Source organism: Manis pentadactyla, chromosome 12 (genome assembly GCF_030020395.1).
Source record: "Manis pentadactyla isolate mManPen7 chromosome 12, mManPen7.hap1, whole genome shotgun sequence".
NCBI lineage: Eukaryota > Metazoa > Chordata > Mammalia > Pholidota > Manidae > Manis > Manis pentadactyla.
The window spans coordinates 107,255,517-107,281,961 of record NC_080030.1 but is presented as its reverse complement, the minus strand read 5'-3'; the positions used below and the strand labels follow the sequence as shown (position 1 = coordinate 107,281,961).

The window sequence follows — 26,445 nt, the reverse complement described above, 5'->3', positions numbered from 1 at the left end:
CCCCGACTGGGATGAGCCGCTGAGCTCTGCCTGAAGGAATCCGTAGCAATGTGTGTCCATGTCCCCCGTTCTCTCCGTCCTGCCCACGCCCAGGCCTTTACAACGCCAGAGACCTTTTCTGGCAGTTACCTTTCCCGTACAGCCGAACCACGTAAGGAGCGATTCTCTTGTTGTGATGGACACAGAGGGGCCAGTGGGACTGACATGGTGGGGGCGCGTCTTGACGCCCGCCTGGGTGCCCCAGGTCCGATTCGGGTACCTGCGTCTCCCCTCCTGACCGGAGACAGTCTGGCCTTTCCCCACCCCCGCCCCACTCCCCCAAGCATCCTGGCCGTTGCAGTGGCCCTTCAGAATTCAGTTTTTCTCACTTGGCCCTGGACTCACCGCAGAGGCAGAGAGAGTGTGGCCCCGCACAGAGCGCCTCCCGGGGTCCCCTGTGCTGGCCTGCTGGGGAGCGGCCACAGCCCAGGGCATGTGGGAGTAAGGGCACAGCCTCCCTAGCCTGGAGCCGATTCAGTGCGAGAAAATTACCTTGTGATTTACAATAAGCTGCAGGCCATTTCACCTCTCTGGGCCTGAGAGGGCACACCAGTCATCTGCTTTCTGTACGGCTACTTAATGCAGTGATGGAGAATCTAAGTGGCACAAAACCAGCTTTCTGTGGAGTAGCGTCTCTGTGACAGGACGGATGCAGAAAAGCAAACGGCAGGGAGTTGGAACTGAACATGTTCAAAATCACCTTCTTCTGAAGAGAAGTTTTAAGGAAACTTAAAACTGAAAATTTATGTGACTTATGTTCGTAGTACTTAACAGATTGTAGGTAAATTGTGGTTGTGTAAACATTCAAAGTAATGTAGGAAATTCATCCTTTGTTGTACCCATTGAAAGACAACGTTTTTATTTTGTGTTTGCTAGTTTGTGAACCATTTATTTCTTAAAACAGTAACTCTCGTTGTGCTTCTTTGGTATTTATAATATCTCCCCTCTCTCCATTTCTTTGTTAACTGATTGAAAAAAGAAGCATATTAAATTGTATTTTAAATAGTCACTTGCCATTCTAAGAGTTCTCCAGTCACACTCTGACTTATACATTATACTCATGTTAATCACTGTACACACCAAATATTTTACGCTTTAGCAAAATTCACTTTGAGTACAAATCCTTTATATCTAAAATATCTTAACATAATTATCTTATTATTATAACTTGTTTTCTAATTAGAAAAATAAATGTGTTCACTAATTAAAATTGAAAGTGCAGAAAAAGGTCAAGAGGAAAATAAAAATTGTTTTATATAATCCATCCCCCAGCAATGAACCATAATCACATTTTATATATTTCCTTGCAGATTTCATTCTGTATTTCTCCAATTTTTGAGCTATTATTCTATATATAATTTTTTGTCCTGACTTACTCCCTAGGATAATCATTTTTATCATTAAAAATCTTCAAAATACAATTTTAATGGCCATTTAATATTTCTTAATATCTTAATACTACTGTACTATCATTCACTGAACCATCCCACAATTTTTGGATACTGACCTTGTTTCCTTTTTTTTTTTGTAAAATTAGTATTGTGAGAACATCTTAATGTATGTAACTTTGTCCTATTTCACACTATTTGTTTAAAAAAATTCTGAAAGCAAGATTCTTCAGTCAAAAAGTAAGAATATTTCAGTATATTTCTATGCAGAAAAGGATTATTATCCTCAGAAAGGCTTGCTTGTAAGGCTGGACCTTGACTGACAGGCTGGGAACTTGGATTTTAGGAGCATCCCCACCGTTCCCTAACTGATAAGGGCAGTTCACTGTACCTGAACTGTTTCTGTAATCATGTGATTTACTCTGAACACCCGCTTGCCTTCTGGAGTCTTGAATTTTGATACGTGCTGGAGGGTGCCCTCATGATCAACCCCTGTGAAACCCCGGGCACTGAGTCCCAGGGAGTTTCCCTGGTAGGCGGTGTTCCATATGTGTCATCACGTGTGTTAGGTCTTGGAGGAATTCAGCACATCCCGTGTGGCTCAGCTGGTGCAGGCCTCTTAGAAGCGCGCACCTGGTCCCCCGCGGGCTTCGCCCTGCACCTTTCTGCATTGCTGGTTTGTTCTGCGTCCTTTTGCCATAATAAACCATAGTTGTGAGTCTGACTGTGTGTTGAGCCCTGTTGAGTCCTTCTAACAAATCATCAAACCTGGGGGTGGTCTTGGGGACCCCAACACCCTCTTCTTCTGATTCTTCCTTGTTTCCCACTTAGTTTTGTTCCCTCCTCCAGAATCTAATCAAGGTCCCCTGAGACGCTCATGACGGTACAGAGATGGGGGACAGGCCCCTCTTCCCAGTCCTCAGGGTCCTGCTGTGTTGGGTCGGCCCCAGTCTCGGGCAAGTGACAGGGTTTTAAAGACAATTCAGTCATCTTGGAAAAGAACTGGCTTAACAGGGTCACTGAACTTCCAAAGAGCCATTCTATTTTTTTTCCAAGCACACACTAGACTTTCAGTAGATTTTTCTCCAATGAGGAACATTATTGTGTTTTTCTGGGGCAAGATAACTTCTGTCCATATGTTGGTTTTATCTTTATGCTTATCTTCCCTTGGCTCTCAGGCAGTTTATAAAAATAAGTTCACTTAGTCCACTAAGAAGTTACGGATTATCTCCCACCTACAAAGCCCTAGGCCATCATCTAAAATATAATGAACAGATAACCAAGATGAGTTTTTCCCATTGAGAAATGTAGCGAGGGAAATGTGGGCAAAAGTCACATCTAGTTGGGGAATTCAGAGAAGATATAACGGAGAGCATGGTGTTTGAGATAGATATTTAAGGATGGAAAGGACGTACTGATGGCGACCGATGACATCCAGGCAGAGAAAGTAGCGTGACCAAAAGTAGGGAAGCATATTGAAGAGCAGGGATTCCTCCAGGTAAGATAATGGAATAGTGAGAAGACTGGAAATGGCGGTTTCACCACATGCGTGAAGACTCATCATGCCAGAACACAGGGCTAATGAGATATTTAGTAGAGGTAGGCGAGGAGTTGAAGATTTTTAAACAAACGAATTATGTGATCAGATTAACCGTTGGGGAGGTTAATTGATCAGTGGTCATTGGGGTGGTTCACAGGAACTGGAGGTAAATGAGTACAGTTGGACAGCAAAATAACGAAGTCCAGAGGTGCGCTTCTCCCACATTGACGTTGTGGGCCCCCTCTTGATACCCCTATCTCCACGTCAGTATCGCCTTGTCAGAGACGTTAGTCCCCCAAAACCAGTCTGCAGTAGCCACCCTCCTTAATTCTCTTAAGCCATTGTCACCAGCTGATATTTTTCTTAACTGTTTATTTTCAGTCTTCTCCTACAAGACTAAAAGCTCAATGGGGGTGAGGGGGTTGTTTACCATTGTATTCTAGAGTACCAGGACAGTGCCCAGCATATTAATAGTAGCCCAAAAATATGATATAGAAAGGCCTAGAATGCTTGGAATGGAAGATTTCTCTCTCTCTTTTTTTTTTGGACAGCTTCATTGATGTACAATAAACTGCAAATATTTGTGTTTAAAGTGCACAGTCTGATATGTTTTGATATATGCATGCACCAATTAAACTGCCATCACAATCAAGATACTAAACATATCCATCACTCCCAAAGAGCAGGCTTGCTTACTGCATGCTACAGAAGCAGTGATCCCACAAACTCAGTGTTTTTTAGCTGTAACACAAATCCACTGAAGACATAGCATCCATCTGAGCCACCGTGTTGTCCCTGCAGGACTGGGGGCCAAGGTTAGCCCACACAGATATGCCGGTGCACATGCTTCTCGCTGTGCCATGAATAATGAAGTCCTTTGTCTCTGACGCAGGAGTCTTATGCCTTCTGCTAGCATCCACAAAACAGTAATAGGCTAACTCACTAGTTTATATTTAGGGTAAAATCAAATCTCAGACCCAACCCCTCCAATACAATGTTGAAGTAAAAATGGACATTCTTGCTTTGTTTCTTATGCCAGGTGGAAAACATTCAGTATTTCATCGTTAGGTGCAATGTTGGCTGTAGGCTTTTGTTTTTGTTTTGTAAAAGCTCTTGATTAGTGAAGAAGTTCCCTTATATTCCTAATATCCTGAAAGTTTTTGATCAGGAATTAATGCTGGATTTTGACAGTTTGAATTTCTGCAGCTATTGAGGTGGATCATATTTTTCTCTTTTAGGTTTTTCTTTTCTCAGTCTGTTAATTATATAAATAAAATAATTTTCAGATGTTACACTAGCCTGGCATTTCTGAAATAAACCTCTGCTGATCATGGTGCAGTTTCCTTTTTATGTGTTGGATTTGATTCATCAGAATTTTGTTAATGTTTGCATCTGTGTTCATAAGGGATATTAGACTGTTTTCCTCTTTTTTCTTTTTTTTATTGAAGTACAGTTGATATATTGATTTCAGATGTACAACGTAGTGATTTGACAGTTACATACATTGTTAAATGCTTACCACAATGGGTGTAGTTGCCATCTGTCAACATACAAAGATATTACAATATTATTGGCTGTATTCCTATGCTGTGCTTCTATCCCTGTAACTAATTTATTTGATAATTGGAAGTTTATACCTCTTTATGCCCTTCACCTATTTCACCCATGCCCTCACTTCCATCCTCTGTGGCAACCACCAGTCTGTTCTCTGGGTTTATGAGTCCATTTTGGTTTTGTTTGTTTGTTCCTCTGTTTTGTTTTTATAGATTCTATAAATAAGTGAAATCGTATAGTAATTGTCTTTCTCTGATTATATTTCACTTAGCTTAATACCCTCTAGGTCCATCCTAGATGACAAGGTTTCATTCTTTTTTATGGCTAAATATTCCTTTGTGTCTATGTACCGCATCTTTATCCATTCATCTACTGATGAACACTTAGGTTGCTTCTGTATCCTGAGTATTGTAAATAATGCTGCGGTAAACACAGAGGTGCATGTATCTTTTCAAATCAGTGATTTGTTCATTCCCAGACATGAAATTGCCGGGTTGTATAGTATTTCTGTTTTCACTTTTTTGAGAAACCTTTGCACTGCTTTCCATAGCAGCCACGCTAGTTTATAATCCCACCAGCAGTGTAGGAGGGCTCCCCTTTCTCTTTCAATACCTGTAGAATTTGTAGTGCCATCACCTCTCTCATTTTGGATATTAGTAATTTGTGTCTTTTTTTCTCATAGTCTCTAACAGTATTATTGATTTCAAAAGATAAGTTTCTGGTTTCATTGACTTTATTTTTCTCCTTTCATTGCATTGATTTTTTTTACTCTGAGTTTTATCTCTTTTCTTCTGATTACTTTGGTTTTATTTCCTCTTCTTTAATTTTTAAAATTTTTATATGCTGAAGTCATTTACTTGAGACCTGTTTTCTTTTCTAATATGGCATTTAGTGCAATGAGTGTCCCTTTAAGTGCTATGTTAGCAGCATCCCACAAATTTTCATTCTGTTGCTTTTAAATCTGCATTTAGTTCAAGCTGCTTACTAATTTCTCTTTTGATTTCTTTTATTCATGGATTACTTAAAAGTTTTTTATTTCGTTTACAAGTATTTGGAAATTTTCCAGATGTTTTTCTGTTGGAATTATTTTAAATTTATTGAGAGTTGTTATATGACCCAGATATGATCTATTGTGGTAAATATTAAAAAGAATATTCTGCTATTGTTCATGAGGTGTTCTGTAAATAACAGGTGATATTGGTTGAGAGTGTCATGAAAGTTTTATATATCTGTAATTATTTCCATTCTCCTTGTTCTGTCAATTACTGAGAGAAGCATGTTTAGTCTCTGACTGAAATTGTTGATTTTTCTCTTCCTCCCAGCAGTTGTCCTCAAGTTTTCCTTCCTGTATTTCAATATATGTGCCTCTGCTGTAGGCACATTAACTTGTACTATCACTATATTATCTTGATGATTAAATCCCTTTGTCATTGTTAACTGACCTTTTTTATCCCTGGTAATATTTTTAATATTTTTTCTCTGCTATATACTTTGATATTAGTATAATCACTCCAACTTTCTTTGGATTAAAATTATCTTTTTCCATCTTCTTACTTTTTTATGTTTAAAGTGGGCTTCTTGTATACAGCATTTAGTTGGATTTTGCTCTTTCATTCAGTCTGACAATGTCTGCCTTTTAATTTGTGTATTTAGATTATTTACCTTTGATGTGCTTATAGATATGGTAGAGTTTAAATTTATCATCTTGTTATTTGTTTTCCATTTGTCCCATTTGTCCTTTCTTCCCTTCTTTATCTCAGATTATTTTTCATGAAATAATCTTGTCTTTTTTTGTCTTCTTTTTTACTTACTAGCTGTAACTCTTTGATTACTTTATATAATACACTCTTAAGTTTATAATATATGTGCTAAACTTATTACAGTCTACTTTCTAGTATACCTTTACTTATAGTATAAGAATCTTATAGAAGTATGTTTCCATTTCTTCCCTCTCAGGCTTTGTGTTACCATTATATATATTTTACTTCCATACATATTATAAATCTCAAAATACATTGTTATTATGGTTGCTTCAAACATTCAATTGTATTTCAAAGGGATTTAAATTTTTTTAAAGCCTTTTATATTTACCCACATAGTTAACACCTACAGTGCTTTTTATTTCTTTGTGTACATCCAGTTTTCCATGTGGCATTATTTTCCTTCTTCCTAAAAGATTTCTTTTCACATTACAGTACAGGTCTCCTGGGGATTAATTCTTTCAGCTTTTGTGTATATGAAAAAGTGTTTATTTCAACTTTGTTTTTAAAAGATAAATTCACTGGATATAGCATTCATAATTAACAGGGTTTTTTTTGCAGTGTTCTAAAGATGTTGCTTCATTGTCTTCTCACATTATTTCCAACAAGAAAGCTGCTGTCATCCTTGTGTTCGTTCCTATGTACATTACATACATACAACTCTGTTTCTATGACTTTCTCTTTTCCACTGATTTGGAGCAATTGGATTATGATTCACCATGGTGTCTTTATTTATTTATTTTTTTCTGTTTCTTGTGCTTGGGGTTCATGGAGCTTCTTGAATCTGTGGGTTTATTTTTTTCTCAAATTTGGGGAAATATTGGTCATTATTTCAAATATATTTTCTTTCTTCCTCTCTCTTCTCTCACAGGGACTCCAGTTACACGTGTAATAGACTGCCTGAATTTATCCCAGAGTCTATTGATTCTGTAGTGGTTTTTTTTTTTTTAATATTTTTCTCTTTGCATTTCATTTTGGATCGTTTCTGTTTGTGTGCATTCAAGTTCACCAATTTGTATATTTCATGTTTCTACTTAACATGCTTAATGTTTCTTCCAGCTTCTAGACCATATGGAATACAGTGATGAAAATTTTTAATATCCCTGTCTACTGATTCTATCATGTGTCATTTCTGAATTGGTTTCAGTTGACTGATTTTTCTCCTCATTATGCATTGTATTTTCCTGCTTTTTCTTTGCATGCTTGGTTATTTTTGATTGGATGCCAGATACTCTGAACTTTATTTCGTTGGGTGCTAGATTTTTTGTATCTCTGTAAATATTCTTGAGCTTTCTATTGGAATGCAATTGTTACTGGAAACAGTTTGGTCCTTTCAGGTCTTAATTTTAAGCTTTGTTAGGCAGGACAAGAGTATTATTTAGTCTAAGGCTTATTTTCCCCACCTCTCCGCTGACACCCTGTGAATTATGAGTTTTCCCACTCTGACTGTGAGGAACGGCAGCTGTGTCCAGCCCTGTTTTTCCCTCTGAATGATTCTTTCCCCAGACCTGGGTAGTTTCTTTGAAACACATGCATTGGTAAAGCCCAACCGGAGACTTCAGGGAAACCCTCTGTACACCTCCAGAGTTCTCTGTGAGCACCGTCATCCTGAATACTCTGCCCCGTGAGCTCTGGCCCCTGACTCCAACCCCTCTGACCTCTCTAGACACCGAGGTCCACCTCCTCAGCTCAGAGAGACTGCTGGCCGCAGTGACTTGGCGTTCCCTCCAGGCAATAAGCTGGAACAACTGTAAGCCCCATTCTTCCCCATCTCTCACAGATCACTGTCCGTTGTTGCCTGAGTTCAAATGTCTTAAAAGCTGTTGTTTTGTATATTTTGGCCAGTGTTTCTGTTGTTATCAGGTGGGAGGGTAAATCCAATCCTCTTTTTCCATCTTGCTGGAACTGCCTGTCCTCGTGACTTTAGTTTTTGATTTGTGTCGTAATGACTTTTTAAAAAACAACAAATCCCCTATATTTTATGGTTCCCTTGAGTTGCTGGCACCCGAAGTCTTATTTTAGTGGGTCTGTTACTCAGCCATGAGAATAAGAAATTTAAGTGGCTCCACCATTTTGCACCTGATTGACAAGGAAATGATGATGTATTTGACCCAAAAGAGGGTTACTTATAGAAAGAAATGGATGAGTTTAGTTGGCATCAGATTAACGTTGAGGTGGGGCAGACTCTCCAGATGAGAGAGTTAAGAGCTCCAGAGAGGTAATGAGGGAATTCCTCTTTATAGATTAATAGGTACATGAGTTTTGATAGACAAAGAAACAAAGTTTAGGAAAATAAAAATAGAGTGGAGGATATAAAAAGGAAGTTGAAATGGTTGTCAGTACTTCTAGGATGTGCTATAAGTGGACTTTGAATTTGACACTGTTTCTTCCTAACAAAAACTAAGAGAAGTATGTTGTGTTCTGAATTTTTCATTATTTGATGACTAATGCTACTGATACTTTGGGTATAGACATTTTTTCTTAAAATTAAACAAATAGGGGTATATGTGATGGGCCTTTGTGCCAGGGATATTGTCAAAAATAGTGAATAGTACCCTTCAACATAAAATTGCAAACGGCCAGTTCTGCCAACATTTACTCAAAATCAAAGGATAGATACATAGTAATTCATATCTCAGTGAAGATACTTATTCTGATGGAAAACAGAGAGTAAGATTCTGTCTCCTGATACTTCAACATAATAAAGAGATTAAATTCGGGAAACCACTGGAGAGCAATTTACCCATTTAACCATGTGTAAAATGATAAAGTACAAGCTAAATATGTAGGAGAAATAACACACTAAGAATTAACAAGATTTCAGGGGAGGCTTCTTGGGGGAGGTCATTTCCTTTAAGTTGAATCTTAGGAGGTATAGTAAATGAATTAGGAGAAGTTGTTGAGATTTGTTGAGATCAGGAAATTGGCTTTGCACATTGGATGGGAGTCAGATTTGTTTATTCATTCATTTAACGTATCTTTTGAGCATCTGCTGTGTGGCAGACACTAGCGATACAAGTGCCCAGGAACAAGGCATCTTTGCCCTCGTGAAGCTTACCTTGGTGGAGAGGCTGATGAGAGAAATAACTGATGGCAGTTCTCCACAACAGAGAGCCACATAGGGAGGCGTGATGGTGAAGGACTGAGAAAGTTACTTTAGATGGTGTGGATAAAGTGAGAGTTCCTGTGACCAGGATTCTCACCTGGCCCTGGTTGACTAGCTCACTGCACACCTGTGGGTAATACATGGCTGTGGACTCTATAAAGAGCTCCGTGCAGTGCTCTGGGCACGACACAGTGGCAGGGCTGCAAGGCTGCAGGAGAGCAGAGCAGAGGCTGGAGTGGTGGCAGTGCCAAGGACAGAGGGGCTCAGAGGACAGCTGTGTGGGATGACTGTGCAGAGAAACCCAGAGGATGGCTATGCAGACAGAGGGGCCCGGAGGCAGAGACTGTCTTGCTGTGTGCAGACTCACTCTGAGTGAACGGGATTCTAGTGACTGACCTGCCATCTGGAAATAAAGTTGGGTATAACCCTTTCACCCCAAGAACGTTTTGCTGTTGTTTTCTTTGGTCACACTGAGTCCATAGCAAACTTGCCTGGGGCTGAAATCCATTGGCAGGACAGATGGATGTTCATGAAGTCCTCCATGCAGAAATAACTTTTGAGCTGAGATCTGAATGACAAGCAGCAGCTAGCTTGGTGAAAAAACAGAGGGAAAAGCATTCCAGGAAGAGAAGTGATTTAGCCAAAGGCCTAAGGGAGGAACCAGCTTAATGTATCCAAGAAATAGGAGGAAGGCCCACCACCTGGAACATGGGAGTTAAAGGGTGGCTGGAGGTGCGTTCAGAAAGGCAGGCAGGTTTTATGAAAACACATGTGATGAAAAACATGACAGTGCTTTGGACACAGGTTCAACTAAAACTAAGGAAAGAAACTTATTTTTAAAGACACTTATTTAAAAAGAAATTTTGTTTTAGAATAACCATTTATTACTCCAAGCCTGCTCTTTGCACATGTTACTGAGCACCTGTTCTGTTCTAGCATCTGTGCTAGACACATGGGGTGCATGTATATTGAGAGCTGAGATGAGACAAGGTAGTTGGAGCTGGAGCAAAAGGCCTTCTTGCTAAGGAGGTAATACTTTTAAAAAGGATCAATGAATCAGTGGGTAAATCTTGAACATTTGTATTGGGGAGTTTGGACTTAAAGTAGTAAGCAGGAAGAATGTATCATAGGATCTTATGCAATGAGAAGATCTTTGATAAAGATTATTGTAGAAACTGTAAATAGGATAAATTGGAAGCCAAAGAAATTAGAAGCAGAGAGACCAGCTGGAAGACTGTGGTAGTAACACAGGTGGGAAGCAACAGACAGGATGGTTGGCAGCGGAACACGTGTGGGGCAAGGGCCCAGGAGTTCAGCCGGTATTCTGTTTCTCAGCTTATTAAGTCATGTGCAGTTTATGTCTCCTGTTTTTATTACTCTCTTACTGTGTATTTTGAGGAATTGAGTCGATGTTCACCATCTTTTAACCAGTCCTTCACGCATCATAGTCTTCTATCTTGGTTTTAAGTTACCTCTAAATGGCATTTTCCAATAAAATGTATTGCATTGCACAAAAATATGTTTTAAAAATAATAGACCATAATTAGAAATACAAGGTATTTGTACAGCTTCATTTTGGTAACATTTCTAGTCTTTCATGAGAAGCCCCAAGCTGGCATACCCAGCTGAGTCATCCTCAATCTGAAGCACAGAAATTGTGAGTCAAAATAAATGTTTCTTGTTGTTTTAAGCCACTAAGTTGGGGTAATCTATTAAGCAGCAGTAGATAACTGACACACACATCTATGTCCTTTGCTGTGTAACTGCGGTGCCTCCCACTGTGGACAGGCTGTGCTACGTGCCCTCTAACTCAGCCATTGACATGCTTTGGCCGATAGGAGGCTCTCTTGGGCTTCTGCCGTCAGCATGAGAAAAGGCTGCCCTGGCTGGACTGCTTGCTCCGGAAGGATGAGAGCTGCTTGGAGCAGAGCCCCTCCAGCCTACCCAGAGCTGTGCAATGAGGGGCAGAGGCCAGTCTAATTAGCTGGCTCACAGCTGATCCAGAGATACATGAGCAATAATAAATGATTGCCACTGAAGCCCCCAAGTGGGGGTAGCTTTCCAAATGGTGAGCCGGAGGCAGATGGCATCGGAGACCGTGGGCCTGGAGGTGTAGGCCATGCTTATCACTAGGGCTCTGCTGTGAGGAGCCGACTGGGGGCTTCTAGCCTGAGGACCCAAACCCTGCCTCCTGGGGCTAGAACCTGCCAAGTAATAAATGCCAGCACCCCAGGCTGGAGAGACCAGAGGTGTGGCACTTAGAATTTCAGGAAAGCCATGTCAGGGCTGTTCACGAAGCCCCTACAAGGGTTTTTTGTGCTTTTCTTTACTTTTCATAGCTTATTAATCCTCTTAAGAAAAAGCTGCACAGCCTGCAGATGAAGTTTCTGCAGTTCTGCGCCTTTGCCGGCAACCAGCACTGGCCTTAACACCCCCCTCCCGACTTTCCAGTCCGTTCCTGTATGTCTTCCACTGTGTCCTTGAGGTCTTTTTCCTTCCCTGGAAGCCTGTCATGCCCAAGTCTGTGTTTGGGGCCATGAATCGTAAATCATGCCAAAGCCAGTTGTCTTGCCGCCAAAATGGGGTTTGAATCCAAGTACAAAGATGACATCCAGTTGGTCTTGCACATTTAGGGAGTTTGTCCCAAATTTCTGGCATAGGCACTGTTACCCCGCAGGGTGAAGGACCTCGGCGGCCCTTTGTTCCCACTGAAGTGCTGCTGGTCGTGAACGTCCTGGATGGGATAGTTGCCATATTGTTGTTAACCTTAACAGTAAACCTGTCAGTTATTTTACCTGCAAAAATGGGTTTGCTCAGGAATAGCAGAGAATTGCAATTCGGGACAAGCAAGCTACAGCAGAGCACGGCCAGTCCTGAGAACAGAGGAGGAGGCCCGTCTGTGGAGGGAAGGGCGGGCTTGGGAGGCGCTGTTGGGAACGGAGTCCGCTGGGGTGAACTGGGACTTCCAAGCATGGTGGCGGCTCACTGGGCCGTTGCTGGGCTCGGGGAGAAACCTTCCCGCTGCGGCTTGGTGAGGCCGTGGTCTCCGAAGGCCCTTGCTCAGGATGCGTTTGCTGCTGACGGGAAGCGCCGGGCCTGGGAGCCCCCCTGCTGGCGTCCCCGCTGCACCGGGCGAGGCTTCCCTTTGTTAATGTTCACATCGCACGTTGATCCTCGGGCAGCCAGAGAGGACCCGTTTTTATATAGAGGCATCATTGCGCCGTGCACAGAAGCCCAGAGTCATGATGGGAAATCCAGGGCTTTGCGGGTGAAACGGGTGAAGGTGGGCAAGGGAGGTTCACTAGAGGGAACCCATGAATTTGGGTTGAAAGAAGCTGATTAACCTCATGACAGTGGAAGGGAGTTCATAGTGAAGGTTTTCTTTCTTGGAAGTTAAAAAATATCTCAAGTATATATACACATAAAAACTATCTTAAAAAGAAAACATATATTTTAAGAGATTTAAAATTGAAACAGTGAGTGTGTGTAAAAGCATTAAGATACTCTGGGGTGTATTTCATTGGTACATTTACTCACAACCTGGAGTTCACATTGTACCTAAGGCATGTATTAACGAGCTAATAAAACATGCCATGTCATGTTTTATTGTTTGCTGGACATCTGTTCAAGCTTGTATCACTCACGTATCCAAGACTTGAAAGGTGCTGGTGGTGGTAATAATAGATACCTGTAATTGGACTAATATCCTCTTTTATAAATAGTCTTAAATCATTTGTTGGAAATAAAAATGTTGAGTTTACTCAGATTTAAAGGCTACTGCGAGTGGTTTAAAACGTTTTTTGTTGTGAAACGTGTCAGTCATACAAAAAAGTATATATGGGAGATATATACAATTTGAAGTATGATAAGTGAAATACCCAGGTATCTCCCAGCACATTTAAGAAATAGTAGTGTGTATATTTCTTAATCCACAAAATGTTTTTATTGAAAGGAAAAAGCAAATGTATTGTGAAGTAGACAGAAATCAAACATCGGAATATTTGGTCAGATATGCAGAGGTGTAAAGTGAAGGCTGATCCAGATACTGAGAAGGCAGAAAAGCTACTGATGATCAAGAAAGCTTAACCCATATGAGGGTCCTTTCGATTAAGTAGACCCTCAGGTTTAGAGTGGGTCTGGTTGGAAATGTTTTTATGTGTTAAATGTTTGAATTGTACACCATTTAGAGGGACTCGGGGTCCCTCCCTGACAGCTCTCACAGAAAAACATCTTAAAAGGCAATTTATTTGCCTGAGAGATGGAACATCACTAGTAAGCATGTGAATTATTTGGTAGAATACCATTCTGGTCATAGGACAGGAAAAGACCTCTCAGAAAATGAAGCCCAAGCCCTCAATGACCCGTTGTTTCTGGGCCAGTGAGTCCCAGTTTCTATCCCCATCCCAGATCACTCATGAGCTCTAGAGCTGAATCTTTTGCGACTCAGGATTTCCACTCGGAGGTCTCGCAGGCTTCTCAGACTCAGTGCATAAGGACCAGATATTTGCTCTTTCCCCAAAACCCATTCCGTTTTCTCTATCTTCCCAAAGAGCACTGCCATTCATCCAGATGCTCAACTCAGAAACATAAGGGTCATCCCTAATGCCTCTCCCCTCACCAGGTCCCCACCTGCCTGCCTTCCTCCCCCACCTGTATTGTCACCTCGCCCGAAGCATAATCGGAAGGGAACGGAGAAAGCAGCCCTTCTCCTGAGCGCTCCCTTCACCAACAGACTGCGGTGGTTTAAAACACACAAAAAGGCCACAGATTCTGACTCCCCTCCCGCCGCCCCTGCTGAGGGGTGAGGATCTGTGTCCTTTCCCTTGAGCTCCAGCGAGCTCATGGGAGCCTTAACTAATTAGTGCCACGGAAGTGACAGGGCATGACTTCTCGGGCGGCCATACAGGGGTCCTTAGAATACGCACTGCCCGCCCACCTGGCCCCGTCTCAGAACTCACCGGCCAGCTGTGAAAAGTCGTGTGTGTGAAGAGACCGTGGGAAGGGGCTCCAGTTGGTCCCAGGCAGGCCTCACTCACACATGGGTAGCCAAGCCGGTGGAGTGACAGTGGCCCCCTGGTGACGCAGCTGTCCCGGCCCCCAGCCGGTCCAGGTCGCCCCCAGGCCCTCGGGTCTTCCCGCTGTGGCTCCAGATATCACGGTCATCTTCTGTGTTCCCTTTCTGAATTCCTGGCCCACAGAATCTGTGAGTGTAATAAAGTGGTGGTGGTTTTTGCACCGCTAAGGTTTGGGGGCGTTTGTTACGCAGATATGGATGACCTGAATGTAGATCTTTGCAACAAAATGTAAGGCATTATGTTAACATGGTGGTTGTTTCGACCATGCTAAAAAGATAGTTGAAGGGACAGTGTAGATGTGCTTCCAAAACACTGACTGAATCCCCAAATTTATGGAGAAGGGAGCTACATTGGTCAGCTCAGACTGCCATAGCAAAATGCCATAGACCAGGCGGCCTAACCAACAGAAATGTATTTTCCCATAGTTCCAGAGGCTGGAAATCTAAGATGAAGCTTCTAGGCATTTCTGTGTCTGGTGAGGGCCCTTTTCTTGGCTTACAGACGGCCACCTCTTCTCTGGATCCTCAAAGGGAAAAGAGGGGGCTGCGTGGGTCCTCGGGCATCTCTCTCATGAGGGCACCCATCCCATCAGATCAGGGTCCCACCCCCGGGGCTTCACTTCATCCTAATTCCTTCCTCACTGTAAATATAGCACCCCGCCCGGTAGGGCTTCCACACGCGAATCGGCAGGGACGCACTCGCTGAACCCAGGGCAGCGGTCAGGAGCGGCCCCGCTCGCATCCTCACTCCCTCACCGTCAGTGGTCCAGGCCCCCCCCCCCCGCTGCTGGAACCTGGTGCCCCTTTTGCCCGGCCCAAGATGCCATCTTCCCTCGCCTGAGCCACTCCAGTAACTTCCTCCTTTGTCTGCTGGGTACAATCCTCCCATCGTCTAGTCTTTTCTGCACCTCCCAGGATCTCAGATGCCAACCTGATGATGCTGTGCCTCCATTTCTATCCCAGGGACATGCCATCCTCTCTTGGGATAAAGACCAGGATCCTGACAGGGACCCTCCATGGCCTGAGCCCAGTCTGCGCCTCCAGCCTCCCCTCGTAACGTCCTTAGCCTCGCTGTCCATGTATCAGCCCAGGAGCCTTCTTGGGTTCCCGAGAGATCATCTCCTTGTAAGCGCGGCCCTGGCAGCCCAGACCCACTTACTCACCTTCTTTCCTACTCACTCCACCCATCCTCCCACATCAGCTCGAGTGTTACTTCTGCAGGGAAACCAACCCAAAAAGCCCAGTCTCCCTTCAGTACATGCTGTCATATAAGTATCTTCCCCCATTGGAAGCGTCTTAGTTTGTAGTTGTGTATTTATTTGCATGGTTATCTTGCTTCTCCCCAAGACTCTTACGAGCCGTGAGTGTGAGGACTCTCAGGTTTTGCTCACTAGCATGAGCCCCTAAAACAATGCGTTGTACATGGAAGATACTCGGGAAATCTGTAACAAATGAATAAGTGGAGGAAATATAAATGGCTAATCAATGAAATGCCTCTTTTTATCTATACGATTTGCAAGTAGAACCATAATTCTGCCCAATGGCAAGACAGCCTCAACCTCGGCTGGTCTGTGTGCTCATCAGAACTTTCTATAAAACAGTTTGGCATAATGTTCTAAGAAACTTGAAAATGTTCAGATCTGTTTTCCCGTCAACTCTAAGCACCGACTTGCACCTGTGTAGCCAGCCTCCAGGACGGCCCCGGTGAGCACCGGCCCCTGGAGTCCTTGTCATCCTCCCCCCGCTGTACCAGACGGGTCTGTGTGACCAGCAGCTGCAGCAGAAGCATGCGTGTCACTCCCAGGACTGGGTTATGGAAGGTTGGGAAGCTTCCTTCTGGAGGGAGGGCGCCAGGAGAAGTGCCGTGGAAGTTACTGGAATTAAAGGCTTCCTTCCCCCTCTCACTTGATTGGAGCATGTGCTCTGGGGGACGTGAGCCACCATGTCACGGGAGCAGCTGCAGGGCGTGGCCGCCTGGGCGAGTGTGGGAGTGCATTCTCCGGCCCCGTGCTATTGCAAAGCCCCAGCTGCCGGCCCCACGGCAACCCCATGAGAAACCCTGAGCAGAGCAGCCAGCCCAGCCATTCCTGGATTCCTGACCTGAACAAGCTGTGAGATGATAAATGTTTGTTGTTTTAAGATGCCAAGTTTTGGGGTAATTTGTTACATAGCAATAGATAACTAATACACCATCCAAAGGAAATTCTTCCTAAATTGTTTTAGTAGTTAGTTAATGTTGGCAAGCCTTTGTACAGTGGGCACATTTTTTCATCTGAAGGAGTGAATTGATTGGAATGTTTTCAGCTGCAAAAAATGAAAAATCCAGTTAAATAGGTATAAAAGTAAAGAAATACACTCTAGCTGAATGTGCAGAGGCGGTTGGGCATCGGGGGCAACTCCACAACACCACGGTTTCTCCCTCTGCTCGTGTCCCACGTACTGCCGGGGGTTGTGTCTGGACAGAACAACAGCCAGAGGCGACCATTGCCACTTCTCCTTGGGCCTTTCTGGGAGCCCTCTGGTGAATATCTCAGTGCCTAGAACTGGACCACATGCCCATTCCTAAATTAATCATCGCCAAGAGCTGCGAATACTTGAACAAAATTGGGGTTTGTTAGGAGGGAGGGAGAGAGGAGAGGATCTGGGTGAGTATCTGTCATGTCCGCAACAGGAAGCCATCTTGTTCCCCTTTTTGAGCAGCCAGCTCATAATGCTCCTGCCTCTCAGTCCCTCTAGCCCCGCCGTCACGCCCACCTAGAACCACCCCACCCCATAATGGACCTTCCAGTTGCTGCCCTCCGGTCCAAACTGCCTCTAGGGCAATCCGTCTAAATTGCACATCTAGTCGTATCATTTCCTGGCCCCTAAATGATAGGGTTCAAGCCTCTGGGCCTCTTACCCACCTGACGCAGTTTTCTTCATCTCCCACCGTACGTTTCAGCAGTGTGGGACTAATGCTGATCAGACCCCCCGGAGTCCTCGGCCTTACCTTCCTGTCGGGTCCCAGATTAGTACTCACATCCTGACCCAGCCGACAGCCCCCCTGCCACTGAACCTTCTTTACCCTTCCTTGATAGAAATCTTGACTCCTTCCTCTGTACACAAGCATAGTTCTCTCTTTACATAGGAACTGTTTTCTGACCAGTTACTAGTTTCTCCCCTGCCGGACCTCTCCTGAATGCCGAGGGGTAATGCCTCATGTCCAAACCCGCGATGCCTGGTGTGAGTCAGCACTCAGACGAGCGGAGCCGCGTGTCCCGCGCGTTTACGTGGCGCGGTGAGGAGTGGAGAGCACCAGCCCATGCTGTGCGTTCCAAGCAGCGCGCGTTTCCCCTGGGGCCGCCCGGTGTGTCCGTCTCACGGAGGTATTCCCTGCTCCCCACTGTGCCTACCGTGCCACCCAGCTGGAGACTCTCTGCTGCCCTCTAGCAGTGCAGAGCTTCCCACAGCCCAAGGACACCGCCTGCTGAAGGGTGTGGGCTGCCAAGCAGGCCTCCCTTCTGCAACCTGGCCACTTTGCAGCCAGGTCATTCCCGTGCACGTCAGCAGGAACTGGCTAGTGAGGAGGGCGAGCAGGCGCTGGCTGGCTGGAGACCCAAGAATTCTTGATTTTGAAAGTCCCTGACAGTTCTTCTCTCTAATTTGGGAACAAAGTTTTAATAGCTTTACTTATTGTATAGAAGCATTTTTTAAAACACTTTAGTTATGCACATTTACCGACTCTTACCAGTTTCTCTCCCATGATTCATATAGATGTAAAGCTTCTAAAGGCCTACTTTACTATCTCCAATGTGATTGGATTATAAATCAAAGCAAATTATTTCATGCTATTAGATGATTGCTGTTTAATGTTATACCCTTTATCTGCCCTCAGGATTCCTAAACAAATATTTTTGATATCTACTATTTCTAATCTTGTTACTTCTGCACTTTAGACTCTTGGATGTCTTCAATGGGTATTATTAAAAGATTTAATTTACAGGTTGAGATACTTTTTGATACAGCGATGAAGCATGTTATTTACTTTTAAATACAATGTACTTTTTAAACTATAAAAGACATTTTATGTGTGCTTCTATTATGTATTAAGCAAAATAGAATCCAATTGCTGTATATCTGGGACCCATCTTTGCCACTTATCTAGTGTCTGATCTTGGTCAAAATCGTCTTCAAACCTTCTTTTACCCACTAGATGGGAACAGTGTTAATTCAGATTTTTAAGAACTTAGGTAATAATGAATGTGGAAGTGCCACCACACAGTCAGCTCCCGGGAAGTATGGGATTCCATTCCCCTCCGTGCTTCCTTTTTATCCCTAAACTCAGAGAGTCTTTATTGAAAATTTCCTGAACTTGACCTTTTTAATAAGGCTGGGTAAACTGTTTATCTCTTGTGTAGCTTCTCAAAACAGCTGGAAAGGACAACTCAAAGCAAGCATTTAGCATGGTGAAATGTGGCACTAGAGAGACCTGGCCTCTCATCGAACCCAGATTCATGCTGCATTTGTGACGGCACCGGCCCAGAGCACAAATCTGAAGTCGGAAGCATGAAAACAGGAAATATTTGCCTACATTTCTTTAAGGTACTTTTATCTCAACAGAGAGCCTGTTTCGTAGTTTTGCAGACTCTTGCTTTCTGGTATTGTGAAGGCAGAAGTTTGATTTGGCAGGTCCTAGTTGGGACTTCGACATCTCCCTGGGTTCTGTGGCTGTGGACCAGCCTCTGACCTCAAGCGGCCGCCTCGTAAGTGCACTTGGGCCTCTCGTGAGTGGCTCTGTCCCAACATATTCCTACCGTAAGGAAAGCAGCCCGAGGTGCACGCCCCCCGACAGCTCAGAAGCAGGACAGCACATTGTATCTGAGCATGACCACCAGGGCCACAACCTCAGGCAAACATTGTCGTGCAGGCTTCAAAGGTTTTTCCTGTGTCTTATTTGAACCAGCCTTACTTGAGCAAAATGTCATGTGACAGTGAATAAGACACCTACATGTTTAAAATTACTGTAATTCTGTCTGACGGTCACTATGTAGGTATGTTGGCCTATATTATCTTTTTGTGAAAAAGGAAATCCCATCAAAAGGAAATGTCCATTGTTGTTCTTCCTTTTATATATAATAACTCCTCAGTAAAAATTGTACATACGTAGTTGATGCAGTAAGAATATCTAAATCTCATTTACTCTGACTACATTCATTCACTTCACACCAACTCTACAAATCTGACATCTGAAAATGCTGATTTGGATGTGGTTATCAAACCAGTTTCTTGATATCTTATAATTGTACATCAGTTTTCCCTTTGTGATACATACATGGCAAGCTGATGGAAAAGAAGGGAGGAACTTTGTTTCATTTGTAACCAAGCTCACAATTGTTAATAATTTAATGTTCAGGGAATCAAATTTCTGGTTAATTTAGGAATCAAATTATTAACTTATGCCTTGATTAACTTATGGTATTTCTAGGGACTATAAGTTAATTGTTTCTTGGTTATCTGAATGTTCTAATCTTTTTATAGCAATTGTGTATTACTTGCATAATTTAAATTATAGAAATTATGAATAATAAAATATATTTATCACAATAAGGAAAATATAATGAACAAAACTGAATCTGTAATCATTGGTGATCCTGCAAAAATTATTCTGAAGTAGAACTATACTGACTTATCTATATATTTATATCCACGTATAGATACATTATACATGCTGTCCCTGGACTGCAAGCTTCTTGAGGATGGGCTGTTTATTAGTCTTCATATCTATAGTGCTTCATGGAGAATCTGACCCACAACAGAACCTGAATAAATGTTGGTTGTGTGAGTAGATGAGGATGGAATACAAACCAAAAAAAGTTAATTGAGAGTCAGATAAAGGTTTCTCAATGTGAGTGTAAGCATTTGAGACCAAGAAACTGTTATGCTCATTTGCTTGTGTTTCTTTCTTAACAACTTTATTGAGATTTATTTATTTATTGAGATTTTTACCTATCATAAAATTAGCCCATTTCAATCATACAATTAAGTGATTTTTAATTACTGTCGAGCAGCACAACCCCCATGACCCAGTCTCAGGGCATTCTCAGGCGCACCGCACACCGCCCCTCCTGCCCTCCGGTAGCTCCCTCCCAGCCCGGGCCACCACTAGCCTGCTCCTCCTGTACCCGCACTCACGTGCTCTGTGGTCTCTGGTGTCCCACTGCCTTGAGTTGGCTTGTTGTTCTGGGGTTCACCTGTCATAGTTCCTTTTTATTGCTGAATACCATTCGTTGTAGGTATATATCTACTCATTTGCTTCTAAATTTTAGAAAGAACACGCAACTGCTAAATAAATACAACAGATAAATGTGATTCTTTTCATTTAAAAAAATATCTGTTGGAAATGAAAATGTCCTAAGTGATTGAAAATGCATTAAGATGCCTAAGACAAGGTCCAGCCTGGTCAAGAAAACAGATAAGTAAGCAGCCATACAATTCGGAGAATTAGTGCTATGTTGTAATGTAAGTAAGGTAACATTAGGCTAAAGAGGAAAGGCTTTGTGGGAGTTGAGAAAGCTTCTTTCTCAACGAAGCGATACTGAACTGGATATGTCCAATTTAATAGGCAGGCAGCGGGAGGTGGTGAAATTCCCTTTGAAGGGAGTAGTATTTCTAAATGCACATAAGTGGGAAGTGCATATTTTATTCGAGAAATGGGAAATTGCCCTGTGCCAATGAAATGAAGCCTGAAAGGGGATATTCGGGTAGGAAAAGAGGCTAGAAATACTGCTTGGTACCAAAAAGGTGCACCTTAAATGCTAGGCTACAGAGCTCATCTTGATTCTGTGAGTTGCAAGACTCTGTAAGTTACATTTAAGGAGAATTATTTCAATTCTTTCTTATGTTCAAGTTAGGCAGGCTAGAGAAAGGTGGAAAAGAAAGGGAAAAATACCAGAAGAGAGAAAGATCCCGCAAATATTTGTCACACACCTAGATTGGATGCTGGTGATTCAGCAGTTGCGCCACAAGAAAGTGCTTGCTTTCAGGGAGCCCCGTCTTGTGAGGGGGGGCAGGCAGCAAAAGCATCAAACAAGTAACTCTCGGGAGCCCAGCGGCGTCAGGCAAGAAGTGCACAAAGCAGAGTAAACAGGAAATGAAGGGGCAAAGGACGTGGGCTGTTAAAAATGGGTTGAAATTATTGAACAGAGATGCAGAAGTAGTGAGGGGCCAAACGGTGCACACGTCTGGGAGAGCGCACGGCGGCCTCCGAGGAACCTGCTGGGGTCTGGGAGGCAGGGAGGCCCTGGGGTGTGTCTGCCTTGAGTTTTAGAAGGATATTCGTGGCAGCTGGGCGAGCAACAGACTGCAAACGTGTGTGTGTGTTTCCTGTCACACGGGTGGGGCCCTGTATGTAGGATTAATCCTGCCCGTAGGAGTCCCGGGCCCTGGGGCAGATAAACGGGTTTGTCATTTCCCTGCCAGCCTGTCGGTGTCCATCAGGCCGTCCTCCCACTGGCCATGTGTGGAGGCCCGTCGCTTCACAGCCTCACCGACACTTGGTGAAGCTTCGGAGAACCTTTTTAACAGTCAGATGCCCCCAAATCAAGATGTCAGCAGGGCCGCCTTCCTTCTGGAGGCTCTAGGCAGGACTGCGTCTCCCCGTCTTCTCTGACCTGCCCCTTTATCCTTGGCGCCCGGACAGCCCAGGGTCCCCCAGCCTCCGCCGCCCTCCTCCCAGAAGGATGCTGTGACTGCCTCGGGCCGTCTGTGACCCGGGGGCAGTCCCAGCATCCTGAGTGTGATCACATCTGTGATGTCCCTTACACGTAAGGTGACCGTCACAGGCTCCAGCAAGGCATGGGGGACACACAACTATTTGTCATCGCCTTGCGTCCATCCACTCGCGTTGCTTGGGCTCTGCGGTGCTTTGCTTTGTCGTTGTTTCTGCCACTTGGAGTTGATCCTGGTAAATGGCGTGAAATGCATATCCGCGTTTTGGATTTTTTTTTTTTCCCAGATGGCTGTTTGGGTGTACTAGCACCATTTACTGAAAAGTCCAGCTTTTCACTAAAATACAGTGAATTCCTGCAACTAGTTTGACTTGATGATATTTTATCCAGTTATCTTTTTCTCTCGAAAGTATACTCTTTTTTTTTTAATTACTGAGGCTTTGTAGTGTTATAATACCCGGTAGGTCTAGATATCTATCACTGTCACTGTCTGCCACCCCACCACTCACCCCCTGCCCTCTCCCCACACACACTCTCTTCTTTTTCATGTTTTACCTGCCTATTGTTTGTTCTTTAGAATCTGCTTGCTTGGTTTCAGGGGGCAAAAAGGTCTTTTTAATCTATTGAGGTAAACTTTTATGAGGTTGGATCTTACTGTCTTTAAACATGACACATTTTTTTTTATTCATTCAGTTTCCCTTTTTGTTCCTTCAGGAGTATCTTACTGTCTTTAAACATGACACATTTTTTTTAATTCATTCAGTTTCCCTTTTTGTTCCTTCAGGAGTATTTTGGCATTTTGTTCATATTAATTTTGCGCATTACTAAGTTTATTCCCAGCTTTTTAACATTTCTTTTCATAGATATAATGAAAGAAAATACCCTCTATAATACTTTCTGATTATTTTTATGCATGAAAGCTATGGTTAATACATTTATTATATTGGTTATAAATTATATTAATTTTATAGGCTGATGCCTTACTGGATTATCTTCTTGTTTATAAGAGTTTTCTATTTAAGTTTCTCACTTTTTTCCAATATACAGTTATATTGTCTTCAAACAGTGATAGTTAAACTCTTCCTTTCTGATTTTTATACGTCTGTCCTTCTAAATAACAGTGGTTTTGTGTCTCTCTTGTTCCTGACTTTAGCAAGAAAAGCTTATGTATTTCCTCATAAAGCATTTGCTGACTTTCAGGTTGACACACTGAGACACACAAACACGCAAACACACATCATATGAAAGAAATGCACATCTTTTCTTATTTTATTCAGGGCTTTTTCCCATCAAAAATAGAAGTTGAATTTTGTCAAATGCCTCTTTAGTATATGTGGAAAGATAACATGGCTTTTATCTTAGGTTTATTAATATGACACATTAACTTGGCACATTTTAAAAATACATCCTCGGGTTCCTAAAATTAAATACGTTATTGTTTGTGCCTGTTTTGTAAAGCAGTTTATGCATTGTTTGTCCCCTGGGTAGCTCTTTTAATTATTACATAATGCAATGTTGCACATTTGTAACTGTTGCTGTAAGTGGAGCTTTCTTTTTGTTTAAGGGCGTAATAAAGCGAATCTGAGAATTCGATCTGACCAGTGGACCAAAGATCCCTTATCAGCGAGGTGAAAGAACCGGGCTAAATCTGAGCTCTCCTGTTAATGGCCCCTGTTTAAGTTTTCTTATTATTTTTTACTTTATCCTCCAATGATGGAAGGAGGATTACGGTGTGGGCAGCAGGAAGTACAGGCAGTCAGTCCTTCTGGGGAGGTCCTGTTAGCTTCAGGTTTCGAAGAAACCCCATGGGATGGACAGTGCTCTGTGCGTCCCCTTGAGAGTCTGCTCCCTGCGGCGGCTGCGGTTCCTCGTGCCTGTTGAGCACCTCAGGTGGGCAGGTGGGTGGGTGAGGCGCTCTAAGGGTAAAACACACACTGATTTTGGAAACTTGGAATAAAAAAAGAAGGCAAAATATCTCAACAATTTTATATAGATTATATATTGAAATATTTTGGATATATTGAGATAGATAAAATACATCATTAGGATAAATTTCACCTGTTTTTTTAACTTCTTACTATAGCTACTAGCAAATCTTCATTTGCTACATGGCCTACATTATATTTTTATTGGATATCACTGGTCTAAAGGCAGTAGGAGTATGTATACTTACAGGTACTATAATGATTTTCATAATTTTAAAAGATGAAATTAAATAAACTACAGTTATATCCTTCTTTTTCTCCTTGTTTCTTCTTATGGGAATAAGTTTTGGTGAATAAATAGCCTGATCACACTCCATTATGATGGGCTACCTCCTCTGCGGCTTTTCTCTTTGACCGTTTCTAAGAGAATGTGGTTCGTCTGTTATGCCCTTGACGTTTCCACGCAAGGTAAAGGCAGTGGGCTTCTTGTGCTTGGGACCAGCCGCAGCGCTCAGGAGCTGACGTGAGGGGGTGCGGGGGTTAGTAAGGAGGTCCGAGTTTCTGATTTTGCCTTATCCTCCAAATAATATTTTAATGGAAGTCCCCCAGCTCAGAATGAAATTTGCTTCAGCATTTGTTCCATTTTTTTCCCTACTACCCCAAAAAAGCAGTTCCCACTCCCTTGGTTCTTTTTAGATAAAGCCGAGTTTCCGCACCTTTTAGTTCTGTCTTGCTACAATCGTCTGAGTGTTTTGCATAGTTCATTTCTTCACTCTTTTATTCTTCAAAAACCAGAACAATTAACTTATTCCTAATGCCTTTTTTTATGTTGGCTTTTGTTGCATTTTTTAGAAAAATTGTATTACCGATGATATTGGTATAGCGACTTGGAAGGAGCAGGCATTTCTCTCCCACGGTGCCTTGCTAGCAAAGAGCTGCCGGGCTGCAATGGAACTAGCAAAGCATGGTGCTGAGGTCCAGGACATGGCCTTCCAGTATGGGGAGCACATGGCCATGAGTCATAAGGTATTCGTGCATTTTCTTTCTCCAGTACTTAAACAGCTAAGATGGGACACGGAAAACCTTTTGCCATTTAATAAGCTGCTTTTATATCTCAAAAAATGCTTATTGTGTGCCTAAAATCTGTCAGCCAGAGATGGTGATTGTTGTATAATATAAACCATTTGAGTGGTGACTCCTGTGCAATTTGCTAGAAAGCTCCAGCTTACTTAAACCATATTTGTGGTGATTGTCCTTTCTCACCACCTGAAAGGGTTCTTGAGAGAACTCTTGCAAATTATTAAACATTCACAGAATGAAAGAATATTTACATTTTTGTTACAGTTCCTGTATGGTTCCTTATGTAAAACAAATTGTGGAAAGTTAATGAAATTTAGAAATATACTGATTCAAATTGAAAGCTTTAATTCTAATAACTGGCTCTTTTGAATGGGCATACCGAATACAGAATAACCCCAGATTAGCTGTTATACAGTTGCCTCTATGTATATGTAATTTTAAAATTCCATTTAATACATATTTCTCAAATGTTACTTAAATATCTCATAAAGGGGAAAATATATACATATATAATATCTCCAGATGAGCTTTTTATGTTTTTTATTAATTCTTGTATTTGTTTATTAAGCAATTGTATTTATCAACACTTTCCCTAAATCCTTGTGTTTAACTTAAAAAGTGAAAAAAAAAAAAAAGGCCACTGCCAAATAAAAAAGGAATGTGCAAGGGAAAAATTATTTTAAAGAATTTAAAAGATTTATTGTTAATCATACAAACTGCTTATTAAAGTATATCTAAAAACTGCATGCTTTCATTTTTCATTGCATGAACTGGTGCTTTCGGAATATGAGTGAAATGTACTCATATGTATGCATTTCACTGATTTTAACTTTTTGAATTCTCCTTTTAGATACATTCTGATCTCCAGCCTTTTGTTAGAGAAAAGACCAGCGACTATATGACTTTCAATCTAAATTCAGCTCCTGTAATCTTACACCAGGAGCTTCTTGGAAGAGATTTGTGGATTAAGCAGATCAGAGAGGTAAAATGAAATTACTCCTGTTTAAGGTACCAGTAGTATTTAGTCAATTTTAGAACATAATTTGTATTTCCTGATGATCTAAGACCATAGATCAGCCATATTCATGTAACAGGTAAAATTCTCACTTTATAGTCTGCACTTTTAAAGGGCAAAAATGTTAGTTAAAAGTTATTGCAATACTGTGTTTTTTTGTTATTTGAGTTCTTAGAATACTGCATCATAAAGCTAGTGCCTGTGGTGAATGCTAATTAGCTTAGATGATTTTTTTTTCCTAATGCCTTTGAGAAACTG

The 26,445-nt window shown here is 42.3% G+C and overlaps 1 protein-coding gene across 2 annotated transcripts in view; it reads left to right on the top strand.

Annotated features, from left to right (window-relative positions):
* PDSS2 (decaprenyl diphosphate synthase subunit 2) overlaps positions 1–26,445 on the top strand; it is a 193,862-nt gene that overhangs the window by 130,024 nt on the left and 37,393 nt on the right. For both annotated transcript variants that reach the window (XM_036902897.2, XM_036902896.2), the window contains 2 exons: positions 24,945–25,118; positions 26,023–26,154. In XM_036902897.2, the coding sequence (XP_036758792.2) occupies positions 24,945–25,118; positions 26,023–26,154 (306 nt within the window). The remainder of the gene's footprint in view (positions 1–24,944; positions 25,119–26,022; positions 26,155–26,445) is intronic.